The following is a 23,244-nucleotide window of genomic DNA, read 5'->3' on the forward strand; positions in this document are numbered from 1 at the left end:
ATATATATATCTAACTCCGATGAATAAACTAAGATGACAATAACAAGATTGTTCACATTCCTGTCTTCAACTAAGAACTTAAGGACCCCAGTATCTATCGTTCAAGAAACACAAATGTCCAACAGTGAAAACCCATAAATTGCAGACAGAAAGCAGTAAAGGAAAACTGTGTAAGAGTTTATCCTATTCTCCAGAGGAGAAAAAACCCAGTCATTTGGTCTACATGGAGGACAACTGTTGGTAATAAAGACACATAAGGAGAATGGTAAATGAGCATACATCCAACATCAAGTATGTAACTTACAAACTATACCACACCGATACAAGAGCAGTTTATTGCAACCAGTATACCATGGGAGTCGTTGTGAGTTACTTCAATGCATTATACCTGCTAGGCCTGATTATTTTGTGCTTCTTATATTCCTCCTGGGAAGGCATTCCAAAACATTTAAGATAAACTCACCGCTTTCGTCGCTACTCGTCCTGGTTCTCTTTGATTTGATCGCTGCTTTCATTATCGTCTCCAACTTTCGAACTTTCAGGGACAATTTGCCCGACCTTGACATATTTCTCCTTGAATTTCTCTTCCCAGTCATGTAGGACTTCAAGCTCGGCTTCACTCAGATCTTCCAGGTTACCGTTGATATCACTGGGGTCAAAGGACATAAGAGCCAAGGCCCGACTTGTTTCTTTTCCTGCAAAGAAGGCATAAGGCCCGCCGGGTCCATAAAATAACCTGGAAGAACGAGGAAACAAACAGGTGTTAGTTAAAGGTGCATGCTAGTAAACTTTTAAAGAATATAGTAGGAAAATTCTAGTCACAGCTAAAAAAACAAGACAATACATACATGGTCAAAATCAATTAAAGAAAAATGGATTCCATAGAACTTATTTATTTTCTCCTTGCCGTGCCTTTGTCAGGAAAATTTATTAAAATGGCAAAAGAAGAAAGCCACAAAGAATGCCACTCTATTGATTTTGTGTATCTGAAAGTTGACCATGGTACATCATTTCATTCTCATCATGAATTCAGAACAAATGTCATGATCCAAACAGCATCCTCAAAAAGATGAGTGGACATCTATCTCTGAATATACACATCAAATTATTATCTAGGCTCAGAAAGTATCATTATTTATTCTCCAAGTAAGGCCACATCCTCATTATTAGCATCTTTTAGTTCCAACTTAAAGAAGGCCTAAAGATATGGATCACTCTTCATATTTACCTCCAGATCATAATAATGTTGCAGATGCAATACAGACATGGAAAGCGATCAGGCTTAGCATAACTTCATAAAGCACCTTCATACCATGCAAGATAAGCTTCAACTTGATTTTTATTGACCGCCATTTCTTCACGTATTTAGCTAGAAAATCTGGGAACTAGGAGGTGCTAATCGCTTCATATAGAGTAAATTGTCCTTTGTAACATAAAATCTCTGTCTGATACTCTGTCGCATAGTTGATGACTATTTGTTTAAGGCTCCATTCATACTCGGGACAAAAGTAAATAGAAGAACAGATCTCTTCAGAGTTTCATATGATTACTAACCAAGCCTTACCTCAAGCATTCTTCAGAGCGAGTTGAAACTTCCAAAGGCTAACTTAGTGTAGTAAATTTAGAACCATTATGAACTACATTTGAAGAAACAACAGCTCAAGTTCCAACATCGGTTAGGTTCAGTGAGGTCCAGGATGCACCAACCTAGAAAGTCTAGAATTCAGATATCGTGTGGCTTCGTGCTATAATCTTATCATGGGACAAACAATTTACTGAGTTGGATGGAACCAATTAAGAAGCAATTTTAAGTCAGCATTGAAGATTGTTGGACCATAAATTAACATTGCACAGAATGAGTCGTGATATTATCAGACGACAGAATTAGATTTGAAGATTGGATCCAGAAAAGAAGCACTTGAAGAAACAGGGTAAATGCCTAAACCATCTTTTAAGGACTACTTAACATGCTTGATTACTTCAATTAAAACAAGCTTTCGAGTATCCGTCTGAATGCGAAAATGGAAATGAACCTTATCATAAACCATTACTAGATTTCTGTTTCAGTCTAAAAAGATTTAGTAATGAAAACTATGCAAGAAACTTAAAGGAGAGAGAATTGAATCTTCAAGAGAGACTTGGCGGCGGCGTCGATCTTTGGAAATCGTACCTCCCCATGGAGACGTCGTAGACTTGACCCTTGATCGCCATCAAGAGGGGCTTATTGGGATCGGATCCGTCGTACGCCTTCAGCTCCTCCAAAGTGATGTCCCCCATCTGGACCGGCTCGGGCGGAACAAACGGCTGCATCGCCGGCGGGGCCGGGGGCGGCGAGGTCTTCTCGGCGGCAGCGTCGTCGGGGTAGACGAAGAGGCTGGAGACGAGGCGGTAGACGCCGAACATGAGGGCGAGGATGGTGAAGAAGGCTGCGGGGGAGAGGCCCGTGTAGGCGTCGATCGCCGCCACGACCGTCGAGTAGAACGCCATGGCGAAGGGGAAGGAGGGAAGCTGCGATCCGGATCGAGACGGGGGTGGGGAGAGGTGGGAGATAGGGCTTGGGATCGAAGGGGTGGGTGGAGCTTGGAATGAGAGCAAAATCAAATGGGAGTTTCAAGCTTCGTTCATAGGTGAGTTGGTGAGAGAGGGGCGGCGTAAGAGGCGTGGGATTGACTCTTCGGAAGAGGAGTAGATGGCCAAGTATTTTGTGACGTTCGCGAAGCGGCTTTTGACAGTCAAACTAACACATACGAATTGACCAAATGCCTGACAATGTTTAGAATAAGACGGCTCGCTCTACCGCTTAATTTTAAACCACTTATAATTCAAAAAGATTAATCGTGCCAATCCGACTCTGTTAATTCGGATGGGAAGAGCGAATTTTATATATATATATATATATATATATATATATATATATATATATATATATATATATATATTTGTGGATCTCTATTGAGTTATTTAAGCTGAATTGTATTTCGCAGGAATACATATAAAGAAAAAAAAATGTTTGATTGGATCTGAAATAAATTTGATTATTTTTATCGTTAATCGAAAGGACTAAATTTATGGGATCTATTTGTCGTCATTCATATGTACATACATGGGCTTACGAAAGGGAGGGAACGTTTTGATAGATGATCACAACTCAAAAAAGTGTTCCCAAGAGTGGCTCCCACGTGTGTGACATCAAAGAAGGAACATAAAAAAGCGAATGCTTTTGTAGGTGGCAATCACTATCACTAGAATAGTTGTCATTGCACTCTGGTTTCTCAATTAGATACAAGGCTTTGGACTAAGAGTGCAGGGGCGATTTCATGTTTTGAGGACTCTAAATTCACCTCACCTCATGTAAAAGCTACTTCTTTAAGAAGAAATGCAGATGCCTCTCACCACTTGGATGCCTGTATGGTATATTAATTGAGACTAAGAGTAGAATAGATTATTTTGATGGAGTCTTTGTAGGTTTCTACCTTCAAACCATTTGCGTCTGAGAATTTGCTTGTACTCGGAAGTGTATCTTTAAATTGGCCAAAACCAAATGTAGCTTTACCCCCTGCAAGCAGGGACATTACTTTTGAAAGACTATAATTTACCATTTATCTAAAATCAATTTCCTGATGCATAATTGATGATAATATTTGCAGCTAAGTTTCAGAATTTGAATTAAAGGCAGAACCTAAATATAAACTTTGCACAGTATATTTCTGCTCGACTATAATCAATTTTTATTTATCATTTCAATCATGTTGATATAGAGAGGTAATAGTGCCAAAATAGTATTATATTTCCCTTATCAGACACAAGGCATTTGGCACACACAGATACAGCATGTCCAGTGACAAACACACAAAGGATGGCAAATTTGCTTCCAAATTTTGTGTAATCCATAACGGTGATACGGATAATGAACTTGATTTGCAAATTTCTAATCAAAGAAATGAAATATTAAGCACCTGATGAAGCACAACACAAATTTAGGCATGAATGCTACACCCAAATATACTTTATTGGTGATCATAAGATTAGTATGGTCCTCCATGAATGAAGATACAAGGTGATTATAGAGTGAAAATAAGGATCAATATCCACTACACAATCAAGCCAATTCAAACTGAAAATAAGCTAAATTCAAAGAAATGAAGTTTACATGTGAACAGATGTAATGTCATAAGTGTACCTCTTAGAAGAGATATTTTCTGAATTTCCAGCAACAGCATCCTCTCCTTCTTGAATCAGTGAATATGCACTGATTAAATGTTTACACAATGAGAATTCAAGATCTATAAAGAAATTTGAAATGTCAATCCTCCTATGCTAGTAAGTCGCTATCAAACAAAAGTTGTTTGAATGTAGATCAGATATTGGTGAAACAATATTCATTTGCATATGCACTCATAATCAGCAGACAGACATGGAAATAAAACAGACTCTAAACTCCATAACCGTATTTGTTCAAAATGAATATGTATATAAATCAGATACATAAGGGGAACGAATCTGAACCAGATTTAGGGTGGATGTGAATATAAATAGTGCATTATTTGATTGCACTAGCAACAACTATTACGGCAGTAATTCAAAACCGATCAAAGATACTTTTTTGATTAGAAGAGTACAAAACAAATGAAGAAAATTGTAACTACATAAATTTGTGTTACTTTCACATATACTTGGACATAAAAATTTAAATGTCCCAATGGATAGAACTCAACCCTACACATCCATGTTTTAAAAAGTTCAGATACCAGTATCACTATGGTGATAGACAGATTTAGGTTACAAAATCCAGGCTCCACTCAAGCAGAAAAACAAACTTGGATCAAAATTAGATGGAAATGTGTTAAATAAATAGTTCTCAAAGTATGTGCTTACATAACAGATTTAAATAGTCAGCTCTAGGTTAAAAAGCTTGAAAAAAAAAAAAAAAAAGCTTATGAAAATTTATAAAGCATATTAAAAAATCAGAAGCTATGATCTTGCAGAAAGATACAATGCGTAGTGAAGATGAAAGGAAATATTGCATACCACTTGAATGATTGAATTAGATTTGAACTTTGCGCTGCCAGACTCTAGCCTTCTCTGCATCAATGATGGATTCCACAAGTTTAACTGCATTGTCAAGTTTCCCCTCCGCATTAACAACTACATAGTCAAATTTTCTCATGTGCTTGAACTCCTCCTTAGCTGTGGCAATTCTTACAAGAAGCATTTCAGGTGTTTCTGTGTTACGAGCTACAAGCCTCTTCACAAGTGCTGCTTCACTCTCTGCAACCAGAAAGATAAAGACTGCTGAATCACCCAGTATTGACCTCAACGTGGCTGCACCTTGTATATCCACTCTCAACACAATGTCAAAATCTTTAGCCATGTAGTCACGAATCTGGAGACAAAGAAGAGGCAACCCATCAAATTAATGGACAAATATCATCACAAGGCATGAAAAATTGGAATCCATTGTCCATGTATGTGTGCTTATGTTGTGTGGTTAAGAGAGTTACTGTAATATTCATGTCATGATCAACGCACATAAATGAGTACTAACAAACTAAGTGTATGTATATCAGTCCATTGATTCATAGAAGAAAAATATGGATGCAATTTTGCCTAACTGGTAAAAAACATTATTTAAAAGAGAACTTTCTATACCTTCTATTGTTACATGGGAATCAGTGAAGCCAAAATGAAACAAAGAAAAAAGTATTTACTACATGTTAATACATGAAATCTACTTTAATGTCATATCAATCCCTCAAATCTTTGTATTTGTATACAATCTCAAATCCCAGGGTAACTTGTATAATTAAATTACTTTATTAATCTCATTTTCAGGAAGCAAGGTTTATCAAAATTTATCTTCATCGCGCCTTGACCTAGGTCCTTTTTTTCTTCAACTCACTCCATCTCTAACCCATTTTGACATCCACGACCAGCAGGTGTAAGCAAAGGAACCGGTCAAACCGAGAACCTGAACCAAAGTGGTGCATTTTCTACAGTTTGGTTTAATAAAAAATATAGTTGCATCTTGAAGAATTGTGCTCTATGTCATTACAATAATAATATCAATCATAATACTTGCAAGAAATTTGTACAGCTTTTTTAAAAGAATCAAACCATGTGAATCCCTACCATCAGCCGATTCCTCACAAACAGAAGATTTTTCATCCACCTGCAACCACCTTATGAAAGTGGCTCCCAAGAGCCAAAGGAAAAAAATCATATAGAAAGGTCATGAATTATGGGTAGATGAATACAGCGAAATCATAAAATTACCAGGTACGAAGGGCATTATATGCCCTTCATATGAAATCTCTGCCTCATCACAGGTCTAATTGACCACAAGGGTTATCGGAGTGTTACGCATTTAGAAATGAGAAGAGATCAACATGTACAGATATAAGGAATCGAGATATTATTCTACAAAGACATTAATTCGAAACCCTAACTGCAAAAAAAAAATAAAGTAAAAAATTGAAGTTTCTGACCAAAGATTCAACTAAACTGTATTTCTTGGAATATAAGTAAAAATGGCTTTTGAACAAAAGAGGTATCAACAATGGCAGATGGATGAGAAAATGCATGACAATGACTTATAGTTCTGAATTTTCATATAGGAAAGTGGCATAATAGACAGTAGGTATATGCTACATTAGTCTTGATGGTTGATGTGCTATTACCCCATATAACTTGTAGTCTTGGATTACCATATAGAAAAGTGGCACAACAGAGTAAAGATATGCTACATTAGTCTTTTTGCTTGATGTGCACAAAGATGTCAGAAATGGAACACAAAACTTATGTTTCAGTTTTGAAATATTTTACAAACAACAAAAGAAATCAAATTTGGGGAGAAGTCCACATCAGACATGAGAAATAAACATCTCATAGACTTATCTTACAGATCCACCAAGGACCAAGCCAATCAAAATGTCATCCCCAATGATGACTTTTAGGTAGAACACGTTAGGCAAAGTGCATCATACATCTGTTAGCAAGCATCTGGTGCAACATACACTACTTTACACTACACACGTTAGATGGCTCCCTATTATCTGGAAATAAAGAGACCCAACCCTTCTGTCAAACCTAGTAGGAACCTATTATTGCCTAAGGAAAAAAAAAAAGGATTTGCCCTTATAATTTATATGATTATGGTGACTCTTCTTGTTGGAGAATAGATGAAAATTTACAATAGGATGTGAAGTCAGTATTCCATCAGATCAAAAAACTTTTGTGTACCTGCTGTTTGGGAATACCTTTATAGTCACCATAAACAAGAGCATATTCCAAAAGCTCACTCCTTTCAACCATCTTAAGAAACTCCTCTTTGGTAACAAAATAATAGTCCTTTCCATCGATTTCACCAGGTCGTTGTGGTCTGCTGGTCGCTGTCACGACAAAATGAATCCCTTCTCGAACTTCTAGCAGCCTCTGTTAAACAATACCAAGTAAGGATTGAAAAGAAAATCTTACACATTAGCCAAATAGCCCCAACAAAAGTTCTCTTAGCAAAAAGTAATTTACATTAAAAATAAATAAAAGTCAAGTTCCAGCCCGACCCATAGTAACACAACAAAATCCTTGCCAGCCTGACTTAAAGGTAGACTCAATAAAATCATACGACTTTGGCATATACAAAAATTAAAATAAAAAATAAAAAGCTCTGTTACCTTGATAACTGCATCCTTGCCAACGCCACTTGGTCCACTAATAACAAGAACTATAGGATTTGGAGGTGGTGATAAAGGATCTGAACTGAAAGGTGTACCTAATGCTGCTTCAAGGCCCTTGTACATTTCAGCCTAACAAATACCAATAGATACGGCATTAGTTTCACATATCAACCAATACATAACTGCAGCAAGCATTGATACAAAATCTAAAACAACTATTTGCATTTTCCTAGATGGATTCAATTATATAGATAATGATGCATCTTGTCTCAAGAATGGAGACTGACGACGTCCAGCGTCTTACGTACTAAAATCAATTATGTATTTATGTCAATGGATCTAATGGTGTGATCAACAATATCACCCAAGAAGAACCTAAACAGAGAAATCTTATCCCATATCATGCACGTCGTCACGTTTTATGTTCTAAAAGAAACTTGCGAAGACACGAAGCTGAAACCTAAAACGATGGAAGAAAACAGAAGCCGCGACGAGGACCAGAACCAGAACCCAGACAAGACCACAAATTTGGAAACAGGCTGATAAGACCCTAAAGTCTTATCGTCGCTCTGATACCAAATGATAAGACCCTAAAGTCTTATCGTAAAAAAGAAGAAGAGAAAGAGGATGATCACTTCGAGGGGATCGGCCTCCTTGATCGCTTCGAGGGGATCGACCCTCCTTGATCGCTTCGAGGGGATCGACCCTCCTTGATCGCTTCGAGGGGATCAGCCTCCTAGGATTTGTCAAAAGACAAAATAGTATTTTTCATAGATCCCTGAAAAAAGCAGTTACATCCCTATTTATAGAGTTCCACCCAGAGTCCATCAGGACTTGAACTCTAATAATAAATAAATATTAAATAAACATCTACTTGACTCTAATTGAACCAAACCGACTCAATAAATAACTGGACTAAACAGACTCAATAAACATTATTCAAAAGCTCAGAAAAAGGGTCCTAACAGTTCCTCCCTCTTCAAATCAACCTTGTCCTCAAGGCTGAGCAGCATCAATCTCGGGGAGCTTGTCTTTTAGCACTTCAGTCATAGGCTATCTGCAACGCATCACAACCCGTTGATCAAGTATGGTCTCCACTTTTTGACAGTGTAAGCAATAGGTCGATCTTTCAGTGTAGTAATCGTTGTAAGAAATTCCTAGCCTTTGCTATCATAAGTTAAAATCCGTCCATCAGCTTCAAATATATCACATCCTTCAATGTGGTGGGCTAATTGGGCTGCAACTTTCCTGTCCATAAAATTATTAGTGCTATCTGTATCAATCAAAATAGTGACAGGTTGATGCTTCAAAGTTCCTCCGATTTTCATAGTTTGTGGGTTAGTGTAGCCAGCCAATGCATGCATTGTATGTGTGATGGCTTCAATATCTTCATCAGTTTTCATACCTTTATGATCGGAGTCCAACTCTTTTACTTTTGGTTCCTCTCTAATTGGCTCAATCATCAGAAGTTGCCCTTGTTTACATCGGTGCTCCATACTCCACTTTTCATCATAGTATAAACCCTTTGTTGATCTTTCCTTAAGTTCTTCTTGGGTTAGTCTTCGGGTGTCAAGGCTTTGGTTGGGAATAGATAGGGCTGGTGGCTTACTGACCATCTGGTTATTGTCACTTCTGTTTCCATGATTTTCCCTGTTGATTTTTTTCTCATGTAGATGTGCGAATGAGATCGCAGCTATCATAGTGCGAGGTTGACGAGCTTTTAACTTCACACCGGATCTCTGGAATAAGACCTTCAATAAATGTATCCAGAAGTTGTCGTTTCGACCAATCTCTAGCTTGATTTGATAATCTTTCAAACCTACTCTAATACTCCAACATTGTAGAAGTCTGACAAATTTTTTAGAGCTGTCCATCCACCTTCATGTATGAGTAGATTGTGTCACAATCTTGGGGCCCTTTTCTAGTATTTCCAGATCTGTGCAATGTAGAACTTGAGCTCCCACCTTGTTGAAATTTACTAAGGCTCCCCAGTAAGTCCTTTTTGAAATCATTAAGTACTTCTTGTAACCGGTTCTCAATTCTAATTTCCAATGCTTCCATTTGTGCTTTCACTGAGTTATCGGTGGCCATTTCGTAAGACTGCAAATCTGTAATCTCAACTCCTATTTTTGGTGTTGGTCAAGGGCATCAATCACTGTCCTATTCGGTGCTGCTGTTGTGATGCAGTCGATGGCAACACTATGAGAATGAAGGGTTGCTGCGATGATGCAGGGATGTAGCTGCGGTCGCCGCGTGGGAAGCAACGATGCTTGTTGCGGTCGCTGCGTAGAGGGATCGCTATTGCTAAGGGCTTGGAGGCAGCGATGGTGGTGCGGCTAGGGCAGCACCGCCAAGGGCTCACCGCTGCGATGGCTGCGACAGTGCGGATGAAAGGCAGCGTTGCTCTGTTTCTATCACACTGCGGAAGGAGGCGCTGGTGAGAGGCAACGATGCTTGTTGCAGTCGCTGCGTGGAGGGATCGCTGCTGCTGAGAGCTGGGAGGCAGCGATGGTGATGTGGTTGGGGGCAGCGCCGGCAAGGACTCGCCGTTGCGGTGGCTGCAATGGAGGAAGAGTTGCTGCCCTGTGTTTTTGTCACTGTGTGAGATGAGAGCGCCGAGGCTGAAAGGCGACGGTTGTGACTGCTGTGACCCAAGGAAGCAATCGCCGAGCAGCCGGGTTGAGGCTGCGGTGATGCCAACCAACAACTGCAGCAGCGGAGGTAGAACAAGAGGGAGGTGACGTTGAAGCGGCCGGGGTTGAGGCTGTAGTGGTGGCAACCGGCGGCTGCGGCAAAGATGCAAGGGGGCTGCAGCAACGGTGCAGATGAGGGGGTTGAGGTGAAGGCTGCGGTGGCTGGCAGCAGCAGTAGTGGCAGGCTGGGCGGCGAGCGGCGTCGTCGCTGGCTGGGCAGCAGTGGCGACGGTGGTGGCAACCGGCGTTCGCAGCAGCAAGAGGATTGCCCTGTTTCTCGGTCACAAGGGGACAGAGCAAGGGGGAGTGGCGGCGGTCGTTCTCGCCCGAGCCAGGGGGAGCGGCGGCTGGGAGGCGAGCAGCGGTCGCCGCACAGTGGCTGGCAGTGGTGGTGGGTCGGCTGGAAGGCGACGGCGCTCGAGGCGTGGCTGCGGCAACAGAGGAAGCTCTGTTTCTGCAACCGCTGCAAGGAGGGGCTGCGGCAACCGGCGGCTGCGGCTGCGGTGCCGGCGGTCCTTCTCGCTCGAGCGAGATGGGGACGCGAGGAGAAGAGGTCGCTGGCCATGTGATCGAGCGGCGGCGATGCGGCTGGGAAAAGTGGTGGTGACGCGGCTGGGAACAAGGGCAATCCGTGTGTTGCCCTGTTTCGGTCACCGCGAGGAGGGCGACAATCGGCCGCTGCGGCTGCGACCCAAGGGGAGGCGGGCGGCGGTGGAGAGGCAGCGGTGGTGACGCGGCTGGGAGCAGCGTCACCAACGATCGCCGAGGAGGAGAGGTCGAGCGGCTGCGCTGCGACGCAAGGGGAGGCGGGCGGCGGCAGTAGGGCTGGGATGGACGCTGGCAGCGTCGTCTCCTGGCCGGGGAACAGCGGCGGCGGTGGTCGCCGGCCGGGAAGCGGGGCGATGGTGGGCGCTGGCCGGAGAGCAGCAGCGGCGGGTGGGCTGGCCGGAAGCAGGGGTGGCTGCGACTTCTTCTTCCTCTCGTGTTTCTTCTTTTCTTTTCTTTTTTTTCTTTCTTTTTTATTTTTTGAACGAGATGGGGGCAGCGAGGAGGTCGAGCGGTGGTCGAAGGTCGCTGGCCGGGGAAACAGCGACAACGGTGAAGAAAGAGTTGCCTTGTAGTGGTGGCGGGGAAGAAGGGAAGCAAAGGTTCCTTCTCGGTTGAGAAGGAACAACGTGGGCTGCTGGCTTCATCCTTTCTCACAAAAATCAATAAATATTATTCAAAAGCTCAGAAAAAGGTCCTAACACAGGCAAAGAAAAAAGGGCGACGGACCTTGTCGGAGGTAGGGGGAGGAAGAGGCGCGACAAGCGGCCGCCGACCATCGTCGGTCCTGGCAGCGGAGCCAAAGCCCACCCCTCGGAGGACGCCGAATCGCCGGTTGCAAGCGAAGAACCACGGTGACATGGGGAGTTGGGATCGAGAGAGGGAGGCGACGAGGCTTCGGAGGAACATCGGGGAGGAGGAGGACGAGGAGGAGAACAGTAGCTCTTTATTGTTCGACTTCGAATCCTTTCCACTCGCCATCTTACGGGTTTTTAAAACATGCCCTCGAGCAGAGCACGTGATCTGCACGGGATGGCACCGTGAGTACTATAGTGCGGAAGCGGTCTTAAGCAGCTTTGTGTCGAGCTACTTACAAAGGACTAGATAGCTCCGTTATTTAGGCCACCAAATCAAGCATATTATTAACTAGCATAAACTGAGCAACCTATAAGCCGCCTAAAGTCATAAGCCCACACCACCACTCTACCAGGATATTAAAATGCAAAGAAACAGAATCTTGTTATTGGATTTAGGTTACTGATGTTTTACGTGTTTGTAGCATAAAAGAAATAGTTTTCCTCAACAATCTGATGATTTATCATCCAGTCAATTATTAATATATGTGAGAAGAGAAGAAACTACAGGGCTGAAGAGAAATCTTACTGTGAACACCACCTCATAGTGAAAGAAGCACAAATAACTGTGTCGAGAGATAACAGTTGGGCCTGTCGAATCCGACCTTGATCAGATACATCTGGAAGCAAAGCTTTATTATCGAACTTGTAGCAAAAAAGGTAAATTCTAAATGGAACTGTGCCATATCAATCCTCTGTCACGAAAACTCAAAGGATAAAAAAGAGAAGGGAAGCAGACTTTTAAATGTAGCAATTTTCTTTCTCCAGACGATCGGAAACAATAGGAGCAATGAAAATTTAACCGAGTGATGTCCTTTACCCATCTGCAGGAGAACAGCTTAACGCCATAACCTGCTGAATATACCTTTCTTGTCTTTCTTCATTCTGTTTTCAAGCGATGGGAACTCAATTGAGCTGTAAGCAATATCTAGAACAATGGGATTGCATGGAACTGCTTGGAATGGTGGTGGAAAACGCTCTATGCGTGGAACAACTTTGGAGTTGTGATCTCCAACCGCTGACTCGTAAACATCAAGCATTTCAAGAAGAACCTTATCTACCTGCAATGAAGACAAGCCACCAAGATTGCAGAGTTTGAGCAAATATATGACAAGAAATAAACTTTGTTATACGTCTATGTCTACATGAATCAAATTTATCGACTGAGGATCTTCATTTGAGGGAGATATCTTTAGATGCATCTTACGATTTCATCTGTAGGTGGTCAAAACTCATTGCACTTAAATTTAGTTCACCACAAAGAAATTTCAAATTTGTCATAGTAAGTATTTTCTAAATCTGTAGTAAGCTTACGCATACAGTAAACTATATACCTTTTTCTCCTGCCCTGTCAATGAGATGGTTGAGACTCCTTTCGATAGCTTTTCTGGAATCTTCTCTTCCTCCATAATGCCAGCTGCGTGTTCTATACAACTATTTGATCTACAGTTGTCAGATAGGACCTTCAGATCTTTAATTAAAGTCTGTCAAAGAAAATGTTTAACAAGCAAAACATGCAGAGATTAGAAGAAACAAACATTCCTGGAGAAAACAATATCTAAGTTCAAAATTTTACTTTTGCTTAATGGAAGATTCTCTTTCAAATGTCATAAAATTGTGAATTTATATAATTTTATTGGTTTATATTAGACAATCAGAAGAAGAATTTCAATTCTGAAGCAAGCTAAACATATTTGGCGTGATGCATGGATTGGTACATCATTTAGGTCGGAGTATGATGGTATATAGGGTCAGATAGATTCGCTACAAAAACTTGATATCAAGTCAGTGTATATGGAGATTGGTCATGACAATTGATATCAAGGTGGACCTTGTATTATACATATGTGGTGAATAAGCCCATTCAAGACAAGGTTATCCATGAATGGCACAAGATAGAGCTAGCACTAGGCCATGTGCCTCGCCAACCGTTCAGTTAGTAGGTCCATTGACCATATTTTCATGTTACTTGCCGCAAATCACTTTTTCTGTTGAAATAGAAGCTTTACCACTAATTATGCAAAGTAAGAACAAACTAAGCACCAAGCATGCAATATGAAAATAACATTTTTGCCTTAAAGCACAATGCATCCTAGCATTTGTTGCATGTGTGGGAAGGAATAGAACAGCCATGGAAGCATGTTATAGTCCTGCACTTCTAGTGGTTCACACATTTTTTGCAGTTATCTTCAGTTTCAGCACAAGGTGTTGCTTTCTAGCATTTGTTGCATGTGTGGGAAGGAATAGAACAGCCATGGAAGCATGTTATAGTCCTGCACTTCTAGTGGTTCACTCATGTTAAAGCACAATGCATCCTAGCATTTGTTGCATGTGTGGGAAGGAATAGAACAGCCATGGAAGCATGTTATAGTCCTGCACTTCTAGTGGTTCACACATTTTTTGCAGTTATCTTCAGTTTCAGCACAAGGTGTTGCTTTCTAGTCTTAAAATCATTCTCACTATATAACAACAGAAATTTGTTTACTTATATAAAAGATGACATTACAGAAAAACTATAGTAGCAACACAAAAACATGTCACAATAACTAAGGGTCACACCTGATCAGGATTACTTGTCATTTGAAGCTTCTCTAGGGCAGTATCCCCAAGAGAACGTGCATGGCAAAACAACAAGTACGCTTCAGCCCTTTTACCAGCTGAACTGTAGGATTTGGCTAAATAAAAACACCTGGTATGTTCAATGAAATTAGTCTAAAAACAATTTAAAGGTAAGATTCATTTTCATGGCACTCACTAATAACATAATAAATAAAAAAGGTTGACAATAACATAGAGAAGGAGCTTGAGCAAAACAGATGGTTCTAATCTTACATAAATAGGTAACAAGTGATATATTTCATTGTCTATGAAAAATCACTAAAATCAATTACAAAGGTAATGACGACTAACCGCTCAGCTCGAAACACTGTACCCTTAATCACACATTCCTCCACAAGTGCGACTTCTTCTGGGTTCCTGTCCCTTCCAGAACTGACTAAATCAGATAAATCTGAGGTATTCTGCCGGTAAATAAAAGGAAAAATAACACATGAGTTACACTTGCACAGTGAAAAGATCATTTAGAAAAAATTGATACAATGTTTAGGGGAAAAAAATGGTACAACAAAGAGATCCTGCAGAAACTGAACCATGGAACCAAACCTGTATTAGAAGATCATATAAGCGAACAAGTTCCTCAGGTTTTGTTACTTTGTCACCCTTGTCATCACGTTGTTTAGTGAATTTACTTTTAGCAATGGCAACAAGCAACTGATTACGCTCTATTGTACGCTGTCCCAGCACAGCACTTACTGCTTTATCCAGACCATTTAAATCATCTTTTACATTCTCAGCGTTGCCTGCAGTAGCCTAAAATCAGAATAACGTAAGGTGCATTATTTATAGAACAACAAAAAGACCCTACCTCTTATATAGTTTGTGAATGGGTTACAAGAAGAAAGAGCAAACAAGAAGTTATCAAGTCAACAACAACTGCTACTAATTATCATACCAAGTCATTACGAATGCAGCTTCTAGCATCATGATATGCAGAAAAAATTTTGTCAAACATGGCAAGCTTCTTCTCAGCTGGAAGTGAATCTGATGCTGAACCATGTAGATCTTTCTCTAGCTCCTGAGCTGGTCGAATTTTTCAAGTAAGAAGAACTTCAACAAATTATCAAGATCATATGAAGTAAACAAAACAACAAAAGTAACCGGTATAGATTTTGTATACATTTCCAAAGAAATACAGTAATCTGTAACATCAAGCATGCTAATTTAGATATCCGTCTATATTTATCCATGGCTCTACACTACACATCAGGCAAGCTTGCATGGGCCTCTGTAACAGCATAAGAAAATAAATAAAGATATACATAATAGTAATTCATATGTATAGCTTAATTTAAAAAACATTAATTACACCTCAGGCATGCTTGTATGGGCCACTGTAACAGCATGAGGTAAAAAATACAAGTATTTATAACAGTACTTCATATGTATGACTTAATTAATAAAAACATTATATGCATAGATACCAGAGAATTAATAAATGCCACCATGGCAACAACATAGAAAATTAAAAATCACAAGGAGTGTTTACTATTTACCAACAAAATAAATAATGTTACCATCAAGAGATATGATTATATTTATCTCTATAATCTTGTTAATGAAAATTCTATATGATACTTGCTGCCTGGATCACTGGAGTGACAGAAAATCAGTTAAGCAACAGAAAAATGTCACTAAACCATGAATCAGGGCATATATATGATCATGATAGAAAATATCAAGATACAATAAACGCAAACAACATGTTCCATCATCGTTTCTTCATCAATACCCCATTTCTTTAACAAAAGAAAGTCACAAACCTTTCAAAATGGAGACACGAGTCTTAGCATTATTGACAGGGAACCTATGTCCAAGCCAGTAGAATTCTGTCATTGATGCTGCTTGTTGCGATCTTGCCTCAGCCATAACAGCCTAAAAGTTACAGAACATGTGAAGATACCTTCAGGAAGTTAAATCAAAGCTGATTATATTAGTGACTTGCTAGTATTGTAACATGCTCATTTAACAAAATGCTCTCTGTATAGAGAGTTTTCACTCAACTAACAATCTTCAAAACAAATGGAAAAATGCCAAAATGATTAGAGAACTCCACAAGAATAAAGAAAAATTAAAAAAAAAACTCAAGTTACATTGTGATACTATATTCATCATAGGTTCCATAGACTCAAACAACACTTTTACCTATTTTTAGATAAATTTAAGACTAGGAAAATGTCCACCTTCTCAAATATACTTCCACAAATTTCAGTCAAATGGATCATGTCATTCTACCTAGTCGAGGTGCCAATAACAAATATATAAAGTTATAAACTCATACAAGACATCATATCTATTAGATTACAAATGCATTTAATACAACTCAACAATTCACACCTCAGAAGCATCCTCCTATTAGATATACCAAGTAAATTCTATTACAATGATAAAGTTTTCCCACACTTGAAATCAATTGCAACTACATAACTGGCAAATATAGAAAAAGTAAGGTTTTGGTTAGTTATGAGTGAAATTTCATACATTAACACACAATGTGCATGTACACACCAATAAAAAAGAGAATAAGTTTTAAATTATAAGCAGGACACAGGGGAAAAAGCCTACCTCTAACTTAGATTTGAAGAGATCTAAGGCGGGTCCTTCCAGTTCTCCGATGTCCATAAGCTCTGAAGTTTGCAAGTTTGATTCACCTACCTTGTGCAAACAATACCTGATGCTTGGTTCTAGTTCTTCAACACGTTCACGGCATAAAACTTGATTTTCTATGTTCCCATATTTTCCAAGCTCTTCATAGACAGCCCTTCACAGCAATAATTCATTAAAAGCTGCCAAAAAACTAATGCAACAAGAATAAAGAATTAAAAAAATCTATCATAACAGATCAACCCACACAAGCAGCAAACAACATTCAGCATAAACAGAGAAATAAACTGAGCTTAGTACCATCTGTCGCAACACAGCAGGTACCAAGATATCCCATAGTTCAGAGTAAAGGAAACTGATTGATATATTTGGTAATAACGCACCTTGCATTCTTGAAATTCATTAATGCACTTTGCCAATTTTGATCTTGTTCAAACAATAGAGACCCTTTCATATAAGAAGCATATGCCTACAAGACAAAAACTCTGGCACTTTTAGATAGAACTTATCTTCATCCCACTGATTATAATTTAATAACTAGAATAAATAAGGTAATCTCTGTTGTCATGGAGTGTATTATTACATCCTTATAATACAAACTAATCTCTAATGAACCAAAACTCTACATCAGTAATATGTTATTATCAAAAGGGAACTAGAATGAATGCAAGCGAAAAAACACATAAGCATAGCAGGGGCAAGGTTTTAAGACCACCAATCCTGATCCTGGTTTTTAAAACAGATGATATGGCAACACTAAGTGGCCTAAAAAATCAGATTCTCTGTTTCGTTCCCTTTTTTCCATAACAGCTCAAGTGAAAAACAAAAACTTACAATAACACACTGCATTGGCAAGAAAAATATTAACACAAGAATCATCCTTTCATGACACAAGGCCACATGAGTACCTCTTTAGTATGATTTCATACCATGCCATACCAATTGGCAGCTCTGGACACAAATTAGGCCAGCCATGAGTTAGAACAGCAAGCACAGCAGTCCATGACAGATATATAGATATGCATGTATAGATCTTGCTATTTCATAGCAAATATGCCTTCAAGTAGCAACAATATTTAAAAAAATGAAGCAATAATTAGACAATATAGTTGGTGGAAAACATACCTCTGCTTCAAGAGAAGTTCTAGAATCTCCTTTGGCAGCACAGAGTTGTGCAAAAAGTGTTGCCCATTTAACTGCTTTCCTTAATCTACCTAGCAAGTGAATGCGTTGGCGAGAATTTGGTCCATCAGGTAACTGTTTTTTCTCCATGGCATGGCTCCAAGCTCGCTCAGCCATATAGAGAACAATATGGAGAAACCTATTAAAATGACAAGTCACAGTTTTGTACATTTGCCATCCTGTATTTTCTAACAGCCCCAGATAAACTGAGCCAATGCTGATGTCATTTGATATTTCTAACAAGTACTGATTTAACTTAATTATCAAACAACAGTGACAATTGATTTAAAAGCCTCCTAAGTTACCAAGTGGTCTCAATGGCCAGGACAAATGTACTTAAAAGCTATTGAAGGGTGCCAATCAAAATGGTCTCCAAGAAGGCATGCACACACATATATACATAAATGTGGTATATGTGTGTGTATGGTATTCTACTATACATAAATGCATGCAAAAAATGGCTAAATCAGCTGTAATTCAGAACAACGCTAAGCAATTAAATCAACAGTGAACCTCAAGATTACTTAAAGTTTAAAAAAGAAACTCAGGCCACAAATTTTGGTGGTTATGATACGGCATACAAATTCTGATGGAAGATGGAAAGGTATATATAAGCTACCAGGAATTAGGAGTATATTTCTAATGTCTGTTCGATGCCACCAAAGACTAAATACTAATGAACATACAAAGGATGTACTCTAACTAGCAATCTCTTTCATTACAGTGTCATAAGCTGATAATGCAATCACTATACTGAAGCAGTACATACTAATCACCTCAGGGATTAAGTCATGATACTTGGTGTTTGGAGTCAAATCGGAGATAATTTATTTGTTGACAATCAAATCAAGATACAAAAAAATTAACCTTGTTGACAATTACTTGGGAATAAGTTATGAAATATTGTTCAATGAAGTACTACTACATTAAATTTCTCTTTTGTTAAACAAGCACTCATATATTTCTTTGGCACATTATAAAAAGGCATTGAATAGTTTAAACTCTGCCATTACTTCCATAGAATAGTGAACTCTGGTGTTATCTACGTAATCTAAAATTTTGACTTTTTCTTATTGCAACTCTATTTCGTTCATTTTTCATGAAATTCACTTAAACTAGTTAACTAGTTAAAAAATCATCTCTGACAACATATTTTTGACCCTGCCTGGATACATGTTGATATAGACACATTAACTTACTGACAAAGATTTATTTCTGATAAAAACCTACATAAACAAGCACAATGCATCTAATCAACTAGTTAAAAAACCATTTGCGGTCAACCACACTTTGGACATGAACAGTTACATGTTGATACAAAGACATTAACTTGCAGATATAAATTTAATTTCTTATGAAAACGTGCCCATACAAACAAAACAAATTAAAGCATAGTGTACTACACAGCAAGATAATAGAGAAATTCTAAATGGCAAGAAATTTTAGCCTAAGTATTAAAAAAAATAAACAGATATCGATTTATAATTTGTTTGATAATGGCTCTTCCCCCAAATTCAGATAACTTAATATATCACACACCATGAAGAACAATTCTGAGACACTTTTTGCATCACACCATACAAAATTTTAATTTATGTACCTTATCTAAAGAAAATGTATTAAACCTCAAACTGATAAGAGAATGTATTACATGATATTGATAGATCTCATAGTATGATAAATAAAGAAAGACCTTTATCAAAGAAAATAACATATCTAAAAATAAGTAAGAGAACAGAAATGTATTCTTCAACTGGAAGTATAAGATGCTTCTAAGACAAGCGATGCAAACCTCACGTCAGTGATAGTCGACTCTGTTATAGTCTTCCGGCTGTATTTACCACGACCATGTGTAAACTTCAATGACTTATACAGCCTTCTCAATCGTGCAGTACAATATCTCCTAAAAAACCAAAGATTATTCTTAAAACAATGTAGATACCAAAAATATATGGCTTTGACTGATATCATAAGAGATACATGAACAAGAGAAGAACAAAAACAAGGATGATTATAAATCCAGTGTGTCATACATTTATTAAGTCAAGATGAATATTACAGAATTTATAAAGTACAAAGTTACAAAGAATGTGCAAAAGTCACGAGAAGCATTGATCTAAAATAACTCATATGTATGTTAGCTAGAGCTTTGAACGAAAAAACATATTATGTTTAAGTAAGTAATTGGAGATTACAGAAAACTATTAAGAAGATAGAAGAACAGAATTGTAGCATGAAATGGAAGCTATACCTATTATTAAGATAAAAGAGAAGTTCAGATTAATTAGCATGATTGAAAACTAAGCATGAATTTAAGGCCTGCCATCTTAAAAAAAAATCATGTTTTGGGTACATTTCACAACAAGGATGTGGACAAGTAAAATATCCAGGATATTAGCATCTTACCTTGAAGAAAAGCAAAACAAAACAAGCTGACAACATGAGAAAATATCATGGTCAAGGCTAAAAGTTATGAAGAACAATTAGACCGTGTAGACATTATTCTTACTCTTTTTTTCCTTTAATCCTTTAATATATCATCCCTACAGCAAATCTTTATTTTTTCTTTTAATCATCTGAGCTTGTTATAAAGAGTAATGACTGCCATCTTGGCAGCTCGATTTGAATGTCGTTACAGTTTCAACCATATCTTATGGACAAAAACAAACACTACAGAAATAATGAGAATGAAAGTTAATAGGACACAGAATTGATCAATACGGATCTTAGATCATATTAACAATATGATAGAAATAATCCACATCTTCCCATTCTAAAATTACGATGACATCCACATCAATCCATCGATCCTTATATAGTAGAAATAATTCGCTTCATCCCATTTTAAGATTCTAATGACGTCCAGAGCAATTCGCTATGGTGAATCAAGATCCCTACATACATTAGATCAATCAAGAACACCGTAAACTGAGGGCGTAAAGAACTTGGTTTGCACTCATGTGCGACGAAAGAGACCGCACCTATACCGAGTGTAATCTCTATGCCTCAAGCCGTGCTGCATCTGAGCGGATTTCACGAGCTGCAACACTGAGATCACAAAACAAGCACCCCAGTGACCAAAACTCATCGAGGAGCGACACCTCGAAACCTACAAATTACCACAGAAAGATCGCAGATCCAAGAAAGTAGGAGGACGAGTGCAAACCGTTGATGGGAAACTTGGTAATGATCTGCTCCGCAGCAGCCAACTTGTCGCCGTCGAGCTCCATCACCGTCGCCTCGTCCTTTTTCGCCATGTTTCGTCGAAGGGCCGACCGGATCAGCAGAGGGTTCCTCGAATATGAGTTAGGGTTGTGGGGAGATATGTTACGCGATCTGCCCGAATCTTTTAACCGACGCTATAACCTGCAAATCGGATCGGGTTTATCAGTAAATCCGACCATGACCACACCGTTAGATCGTAAACAGACGGTTAGATCTTTGAATGGGAGACGTGGTCATGATTTCTCTCGATCAAGGATCCGATCCACATCCGGTTCTAATAAATCGTGAAAATATCCCCCAAAAATTGTTCTTTAATCTAATTTTATTGTTTTGATTCGTAATCAATAAATCATGAAAAAATTCAAATAAATTTGTAATTATATCTAATTTTCATATTCATAATTGATAGTGATAGAGAATGTCAATTTGTAATCAATAAATCATGAAAAAAAATCAAATAAATTTATAATTATATCTAATTTCCATATTCATAATTGATAGTGATAGAAAATATCATTGTTCATCATGCAAACATCACATAAGACTCGTGGGAGCAAAAGGTTCAGATGATCTGTCACTCGTTTGTCACATCAATAAGAGTCCAGGGATAGTTCAAAACAATTATAAATTATTTTTCCTTACGAAATATTCACGAGAATATTTCCTAAAAGTTCAAGGAACAATTTGGGATGGTTACGAATCACATCATCCATAAAAATATTTAAAAAATATTTTACCTTTCAAATATCAAATATAAAAATACATCCTCAATTCTATATACAAACGTACTGAAATTAAGAATATAGATCTATAAAAGTTGACATCGGAACTTCATAGACACCTTGGTTACCACTTCGAATAATTTTACGCATATAGATCAAAACCACGTCAAGTAGACAAGGACATCAAAAATATTTTTTCTCAATAAATAGAACCATGAATCATTCTAATGCGACGGATAACTCTCCTCTTTGTGTTAGAAAGATACAATAACATAGTTATGAATGCATACATATATATATATATATATATATATATATATATATATATATATATATATATATATATATATATATATATATATTCATATGTTTCTTTTATTTTTTCTCCATCCTTCCTTCTTGTAGACGGAGATGACTTGTTTGTAAATAATAAAAATGGCGTGCGAATCAAGAGAATCGTGACCGATAGCTATTAAACTCATGTGGTCTCATCAAGCACATTATTAGTTCCCCTCATGTGTTTCCTAAGCCATTCAATTCTGTACCTTGGCAATGCCACTATATTGGCGTTTATTAAAATGTGACATGTTTCTCACGTGACGAAGAGAAAAAGGTCGGTTGATATCTCGAATTCAATTTAGCTTGATCATATTGATTTAGGCTACAATAATTAAATCCCTTCGATGCAATTGCTTATTCGATGCTTTGTAGTCGGTGTATATCGTGTGATTAAGTATACCCTTTTTTTTTTTTTTTAGATGACACCTTTTACGATGGTTTTTAACTATATAAATACATATTATTGTAGTTATAAAAGATATTAATATATAAATAAAAACTATAATATATATATATATATTATGTATATATTGATATGATAGAAATGACGTGGCGAATACGTTAACCCCACGGGGGTAGTAGGTCTTGTTATTCGAAATCCAGAGGGAGATATTTATGAACACGTTCCCTGCTTCTTCATCATCAAGATAACTAATAATAAACCAGAGTAAGAAAATATATGACATGTTTAAAATTCAATAAAAGTAAAAGAATAAAAAGTTTAAAGGTCTATGGTTGTCAATCCCGTCAATGATGCGTAAGAAGCTCATGACCCCACCACCACCATGGC

At 38.2% G+C, this 23,244-nt stretch overlaps 3 protein-coding genes across 11 annotated transcripts; all 3 read right to left on the minus strand.

Annotated features, from left to right (window-relative positions):
- Nucleotides 1–156: 156 nt before the first annotated feature.
- LOC103996997 (probable steroid-binding protein 3) lies at nt 157–2,689 on the minus strand. The gene is made up of 2 exons (XM_009418104.3): nt 2,171–2,689; nt 157–736 (listed from the first exon to the last, which is right to left on the minus strand). The coding sequence occupies exons 1-2, from the start codon at nt 2,485–2,487 to the stop codon at nt 475–477; spliced, it is 579 nt and encodes a 192-aa protein (XP_009416379.2). The 5' UTR covers nt 2,488–2,689; the 3' UTR covers nt 157–474.
- A 1,302-nt stretch (nt 2,690–3,991) lies between these two features.
- On the minus strand, nt 3,992–12,436 carry LOC135592523 (guanylate kinase 2, chloroplastic/mitochondrial-like). 9 transcript variants are annotated; one of them, XM_065082029.1, is made up of 7 exons: nt 12,296–12,436; nt 11,642–11,935; nt 7,671–7,802; nt 7,257–7,431; nt 6,115–6,179; nt 5,029–5,383; nt 3,992–4,249 (listed from the first exon to the last, which is right to left on the minus strand). In XM_065082029.1, exons 2-6 carry the CDS (start codon nt 11,891–11,893, stop codon nt 5,045–5,047), a joined length of 963 nt encoding a protein of 320 aa, XP_064938101.1. In that variant the 5' UTR covers nt 11,894–11,935; nt 12,296–12,436; the 3' UTR covers nt 3,992–4,249; nt 5,029–5,044. The 9 variants fall into 9 exon arrangements, 5 of the variants coding, with proteins under 5 accessions (XP_064938101.1, XP_064938100.1, XP_064938104.1 ...); XM_065082028.1 differs by having other exon boundaries at nt 3,992–4,283; XM_065082032.1 differs by lacking the exon at nt 12,296–12,436 and adding an exon at nt 8,663–11,560 and having other exon boundaries at nt 3,992–4,283; nt 11,642–11,781.
- Nucleotides 12,382–21,536, minus strand: LOC103996999 (uncharacterized). The gene is made up of 13 exons (XM_009418110.3): nt 21,335–21,536; nt 21,150–21,216; nt 19,961–20,071; nt 18,112–18,307; nt 17,370–17,455; nt 16,948–17,143; nt 16,146–16,257; nt 15,278–15,405; nt 14,929–15,135; nt 14,677–14,786; nt 14,326–14,455; nt 13,101–13,250; nt 12,382–12,827 (listed from the first exon to the last, which is right to left on the minus strand). The coding sequence occupies exons 1-13, from the start codon at nt 21,423–21,425 to the stop codon at nt 12,606–12,608; spliced, it is 1,806 nt and encodes a 601-aa protein (XP_009416385.2). The 5' UTR covers nt 21,426–21,536; the 3' UTR covers nt 12,382–12,605.
- Between the last annotated feature and the right edge of the window lie 1,708 nt (nt 21,537–23,244).

This window comes from Musa acuminata, chromosome BXJ1-9 (genome assembly GCF_036884655.1).
Source record: "Musa acuminata AAA Group cultivar baxijiao chromosome BXJ1-9, Cavendish_Baxijiao_AAA, whole genome shotgun sequence".
NCBI classification, from domain to species: domain Eukaryota; kingdom Viridiplantae; phylum Streptophyta; class Magnoliopsida; order Zingiberales; family Musaceae; genus Musa; species Musa acuminata.